Genomic DNA, 6,685 nt, shown 5'->3' with positions numbered 1-6,685 from the left:
TCTTGGTGACAGAATGGTTCACACAGTCAGCTCCTCCCTTGTTTTTCAATGAGATTGTTTGGGGGAATGAGGTCAAGTTTCTCCCTGGTGAGCAATCGCTCATGCCACGGACAGATCTATTGTGTGGGTGTCAATCCTGCTTCATGCAAGATTAATGAGGTCCTTTATGTGTCCCAGCCCCACGTATGCCAGGCTTGTTAGGGACCAAAGGGTAGGTATTCAGGTGGTCACACCTATATATCTGCCTGGGACCACCAGGCAGAAGTGACCTACTGAGTTTGAACTAAGAAGAGCCAGGCTGGGTTTGCAGAAATGTTTGTCTAAAAAGAATCTATTTCATCTGTCGTCAGCACCCAGTTTGTTGGGCTCCTGCCCCAGGGAGCTGAGTCATTCTCTGTCCAGTTCTCCAAGTCTGAGCTTAGGTAAATAGACTGGTCTGCGATCTTCTTGGTGTGTTTTAGTATTGCCTTCTTTTCTTACCTGAATTAGATATACCGACCCCACAGCTTTGTAGAGTGGCCCCGAGTCTTCTCATGCAGCCTGAAGCTTTGTGGAAACCCCTCCCCACCCTGCCTCTGCCTCAGCACCTACTGCCCCAAACTGTGCTGTGACTTGTGCCAAAGTCTCTTCTTTCCTAACATGTTTCTAGCATTTTCTGTCTCCTATTGTTACATAGTAAAAATTCTGATTTTTGTATCTCAACAACCCTCTCAATTTCTAAGCTATTTTGATCATCCTCAGATATTGTACTGTCAAGATGGATTCCCCATTGGCTTTAGAGAACAGCTATAATTCCAAAAGCTCTCTATTAATAACAGAAAAAGGCTTATACCCTGCCAACATTTTAGTTCCATATTCTAAACATAACTCAAAATTCTGTTCTCCTCTTCTGCTACTTTAGTATCTATTTTTTTTTTTTTTTTGGTGGTACTGGGGATAGAACCCAGGGGCCTTCTACCTCCGGGCTATACTCTCAGAACTATTTTATATTTTATTTGGAAACAGAGTCTCTTAAGCCAGCTGAGGCTGGCTTCGAACCTGCGCGATCCTCCTGTCTCTGCCTCCCAAGCGCGGGGATTACAAGCGTGCGCCACCATGCCCAGCATCTGTAAGTGTTTTTAGTTTCTAGTAGCACTTAGCCTAACTCTTTGGTTTTAGTGTCTGTCATCTATGTCTTATCTTTTAAGTTTATTCTGTGTGACTGCACCTACCAAGGTTCTAGACCATAATTTACATTCTGCAGAGATAGAGACCAGAGAGAGGAGGAACATGTCTACACACCTTTCTATTTGCCAACACAGTCACATGTGTCACCTGACAAAAAGGTAGAGAGGAATGACTGGACAGATTCCCCGGCTGCTTCAGCTAATCTGCCTTTCTTGGCACTTTAAGTGCATCTTGACCTTTCCTGGCTTCTGCTGCACAACAAGTACCCAGGAAACCAGGCAATAGAGTCACCTCCAGTCTGTTCTTCCCTCAGCAGGGACTTCTCCTCCCCATACCTTCTCCAGGTTGCTGGTCTGAACTCCTCCTTCACCTCCCACCACCATGGCCTCAGCCCTGAACCACAACCCCCAGGGGGCACTTCTCTGGGCCTTGAATGACCTTGAGGAGGAGAGTTTCAAGATACTCAAGTTCCACTTACGGGATGTGTTCCTGGCTGATGGCCAGCCCATCCTGGCCCGCGGGGAGCTGGAGGGCCTGAGTAGGGTGGACCTGGCATCGCGACTGATTTCAGTGTATGGAGCACAGGATGCCGTGCAAGTGGTGCTCAAAGGCTTGAAGGCCATGAGCCTGATGGAACTTGTGGACAAGCTCAGCCATGTTTGTCTAAATGGTGAGTGGGGCAGGGGAGGGGAGGTCTGACAGTCCCAGAACTGTCCTCCTAATGTATTTCTATAGATTCCCATGGTGTGTTGTTTATGCCGCTCCCTCTGCTCTCTCTTTGTGTGGGACCCTAATGCTCCAGCATCCTAGGTGGAGACTGAAGGCTCCTGCAAATGCTGGGTGGAGAACCTGAATTGAGAGAAAGGACTTGTTTATAGAAAGACCATAGTATCTTATGACCATAACATCCCACCTCTACCTTCTCTGCCGTGCCAGAAAAGGGGAAGGAATGAAGAAAGGGGTTTAGAGGTGAGGGATGGTATAGGGATTTTCACTAGCCAAAAGAAATGGCATAAAGATGTGGTTCAGATCGTCTCTGGCTGCTACTTGGCAGGTGGTTAGGCTGCTTCCCATAGCAGTTAGTCTTCTGTACCCCTGCTTTCAAGGAGCTGGTAGACTGATACCGTCCCAGAGAGCGAGGTGGGCATGGAGCCTAAATAGCAGCTTGTTCTTTCCACCAGGAGGCCAGGGGGAGGAAAGGATCTGTTGGTGCCTGTGATTCTATCCCATAGAATCCTTTCTCTCTGGAGAGCCCCTCTGCTAGATAAAAATGAGAAAGTACATACCCCCCAAGTCATGGCTTCTGCTCAGAAGTTGGTTTATATTAGGCATCTGGTCTATCTTTTACCAAGAACAGGCTCCTGCTACTTTAGCATCCTCCAACTTCCCTTTCCTTTCTTCTCTCTGTCCTCACCTCTTCCCTGAGGGGCATTTTACATGAACACTCAGACACCCATGCATTGTCACACACAGACACTTTTGCACATGCACATATTGGAGATAATTTTTTTTTTGCAGTACTGGGGATGGAATCCAGGGGCATTCTACCTTAGAGCTACACCCTCAGTCCTATTTTTTTAGTCTTTTTAGTTTTTGAAACAGGGTCTCACTTAGTTGCAAAGGGCCTTGCTAAGTAGCTGAGGCTGTTGGCAAGCCATGATCCTCTGGTTTCCACCTCCCGAATGCTGGGATTACAAGGGTGCACCACCATGCCTGGCTTTTGAGATACATTCTTCCTGATGCATACTAGCACACATTCCCTGCAAAACACATGAGCTTCCTCCAGCACATTCCCATGGATATGTGTACAGACAACCATACACTCACATCCCACAAATATCTACCCACAATATACGCCTTTACATGCTTAGAAACACTCTCCCTCTCAAATATGTATGGAGTAGTCTTTCTCCATGAAATCAGAAATAAATACTTCAGGTTATACAAATTAGGATAGAATAGCACTAGACAACTAAGTAGGACCAGAGTTTTAAGGACCCATTTTATTTTTATCTATCTATTTTTTAATTCTATTTTTTAAATTTATTGCTTCCCTTTTACTACCACCTGTAACCCCACTTGTCTGGCTCAGATTACAGAGAAATATACCGAGAGCATGTGCGCTGCCTAGAGGAGAGGCAAGAAGGAGGAGTCAACAGTGACTACATCCCGCTGCTTCTGGTGGCCACACCCAGCTCAGAGGGCCCAGGAACAGCTGCTTGCTTGGACCTGCAGCAGGAGCTAGTCTCCGTGGAGGTAGAGGATTTATTTGGTCCAGGGAAAAAGCTCCATTTGGACCCATCCTTAGTGGTGCTTCAAGGGTCTGCGGGCATTGGAAAGACAACTCTGGTCATAAAAATTATGCTGGACTGGGCTGCTGGTAACTGGTATCCCGGCTGCTTTGATTATGTGTTTTATGTGAGCTGCAGAGAAGTGGTCCTGATAAAGGAGTGCAATCTGGAGAAGCTCATCTTCTGGTGTTGTGGAGATGATGAGGCTCCTGTTAGTGAGATTCTGAAGCAGCCAGAGCGGCTCCTGATCATCCTGGATGGCTTTGATGAGCTACAGAGGTCCTTTAAAGGACAGTGGGGGCCAGGGGTTTCGAGTCGTGAGGTGAACCTGCTGCACCTTTTAATTAGAAGAAGGTTGCTCCCTGGGTGCTCCCTTCTCATTACCACTCGGCCCTCGGCTTTGCAGAATCTGGAGTCTATGCTGGGTCAGCGGCGCCATGTCCGTATCTTAGGCTTCTCTGAGGAGGAGAGGAAGAATTATTTCAACATCTTTTTTAAAGGTGAAGAACAAGCCAGAAGTGCCTTTGACACTGTACAAGGAAATGACATTCTCTACAAAGCATGTCAAGTTCCAGGCATTTGCTGGATGGTCTGCTCCTGGCTGAAGGGGCAGATGGAAAAAGGCCAGGAGGTCTCAGAGTCTCCTGGTAACAGTACCGACATCTTCACAGCCTACGTCTCCACCTTCCTGCCCAAGGATGACAATGGGGACTGCTCTGAGCTGACCCAGTATGGGGTCCTCAGGGGTCTGTGTGCCTTGGCAACTGAAGGCATCCATCATCAGAGGTTCCTATTTGAAGAGGCTGAGCTCAGGAAGCACAATTTGGATGCCTTTCACCTTGCTGCTTTCCTGAGCAGCCACGATTACCAAAAGGGACTTGATAGCAAGAAATTCTACAGCTTCCGCCACATTATCTTTCAGGAATTTTTTCATGCCATGTCCTACCTGGTGAAGGGGAACAAGGACCACCTGGGGAAAGAGACCTGCAGGGAAGTGAGCAAGCTTCTGGCACTAAAGGAGCAGAATGAAGAAATGACGCTCAGTATGCAATTTTTATTTGACATGTTGAAAAAAGAGAGTTTCTTCGGCCTGGAACTCAAGTTCTCCTTCAAAATGGATCCCTCGGTAAAGCAGGATCTGATGAATTTTAAAGAACAAATTGAATCTATAAAGCACAACAGGACCTGGGAATTGGAATTCTCCCTGTATGATGCTAAAATAAAGAATTTCTTCAAAGGTGTTCAGTTAAAGGACATTTCAGTAGGGTTTAAAGAGTTCAATGACAGGAAACATTCAAATGAGAAGAAAAGAGTTTCCATCACTAGCAACTTGAATAAAAAGAAAAAGGAGAAACAATGTCATCTTGAGGAAAAAGGTGCCATAGCAGGGAGACAAAAGGAGAATTCTAATGGAGAAGGCAGAGGGGCAGAGGAAGTAGACCAAGACATTATGAGAAGCAGGATGGAAAGCCGAGAAGCAGGGCAGTAGAGATGAAGAGCCGGTAGGGTGGTGGAGTTAGGAGTCCCATTAATTTCTGGGGCTCCTCAGAAAGATCTCCTAGTTCCCACACCTCAGCTCACAAAGACTGCAGACACTGGTCCCCTGCCCCAGTGGTTGTTCCCAGCTCTGACACAGCTGAGTATGCGTGACACTAAATGGCCACAGACACTTCTCTTTTTGCTTTTCACACATTTTATTGCTGTCAAGACTTCCCACAAATTTATTCTACATGTACCCACGCCAGCAGTCTGCTAGACATGCCCAGATGTCTGAGCCCAAGGAAACTCAGCCTTGAGTGGCCAACTTGGGACCCATGATACCAATTATTATGAATTATTCTTCATACAGGAAGTTTGGTGCCTTGACATATTATATACACATAAGGAGTGTGTGCTTGTAGAGTATATCTTAAGAAATAGTCTATGTGTGCATGTGCTTATTTTGGTACTGGGTCACTGGAATGGCTGATTAGCACCTTGGCCTAGGTTGTGTTGCTACCTAAGGGATTTTGATGTTCTCAGCAGACCAACCCATGAATGCCATGGAGAATTTGGGAATAATAATTCAGGTGCCTAGCTACACCCTGGGCTTGTCTTGAAGCCAAGGAGGCCTTTTAAAAAACATGAATCTAATATACATTTGAGTTTTAGAGATGTTACAGTATTTCATTTAGAATTCTTATTCAATTAGAATTAGCTTAAGCAAAAATTAAATGGCCCAATACAGTCATTAAAACCCAAACAAAAACAACAATAGCAAACCCCACAAAACATCTGATTTCTATGTGTTTTTAGAATGGATCTACCATGTGATCTGGATTTACCACTCCTGGCTATTTTTCCAAAGGGGCTGAAATCATAGAACTACAGTAACATACACATACCCATGTTCATAGCAGCACAATTCATAATAGCCAAAATATGGAACCAACCCAGGGCTCCATCAACAGATGAATGGGTTACAAAATTATGGGAAATACACACAATGGAATTCTATTCAGCAATAAAGAAGAACAAAATCATGTCATTTGCAAGAAGATGGAAAGACCTGGAGAACATTATGTTAAGTGAGATCAGCCAAGCAAAGAAAGAGAAGGGAATTATGTTTTCTCTAATATGCTCAAACTAGGGAGTATTAGGGATACCAGAGGGACTCCAGACAATGGAGGAGAAACCTCACCAAAGCTAGAATGGAGGGATAGGAGAGGAAGAAGGCTGAGGTTGATTAATAAAGGAGCTACATTCAAACCGGTGTAAAAATATAAATATAGTATGGTTAACCTGGACACTCATTGTTGGGAGGGGGAAAAAGGGAAGTGGGGGGAAGGTACCAAGCATAGTCTAAATGTATGGCATTTTCAATATGTTCCACATAAAAATAAAAATATTAACCATTCTAATGTGTGTGAGATTATATCTCACTGTGTTTTTGATTTGAACTTCCTGGATGATTAGCGATGTTGAGCACCTTTTCATAAATCTGCTGGTTGCTTTTAGGTCTTCTTTGGGAAAGTGTCTATTCAGTTCCTTGCCTATTTTTTTTTTTGGTGGTACTGGGGTTCCTGGAAGCCCTTCTACCTCCGGGCTACACTCCCAGACCTATTTTTACATTTTTATTTGGAAACAGGGTCTCCTAAGCCAGCACGCGCGGCTGGCTTCGAACCTGTGCGATCCTCCTGTCTCTGCCTCCCAAGTGCGGGGATTACAAGCGTGCGCCACCACGCCCG

At 45.3% G+C, this 6,685-nt stretch overlaps 1 protein-coding gene across 1 annotated transcript; it reads left to right on the top strand.

Moving 5' to 3' along the window:
• Positions 1-1,548: 1,548 nt before the first annotated feature.
• Positions 1,549-4,947, top strand: NLRP10 (NLR family pyrin domain containing 10; the record flags this gene model as incomplete). Its single annotated transcript, XM_080690093.1, has 2 exons — positions 1,549-1,837; positions 3,260-4,947. The coding sequence occupies 2 exons, from the start codon at positions 1,549-1,551 to the stop codon at positions 4,945-4,947; spliced, it is 1,977 nt and encodes a 658-aa protein (XP_080546219.1).
• Between the last annotated feature and the right edge of the window lie 1,738 nt (positions 4,948-6,685).

Source organism: Muscardinus avellanarius (genome assembly GCF_963383645.1).
Source record: "Muscardinus avellanarius genome assembly, chromosome: 1".
NCBI lineage: Eukaryota > Metazoa > Chordata > Mammalia > Rodentia > Gliridae > Muscardinus > Muscardinus avellanarius.
The sequence above is the reverse complement of the archived record's forward strand: the minus strand, read 5'-3'. Positions and strand labels throughout refer to the sequence as shown.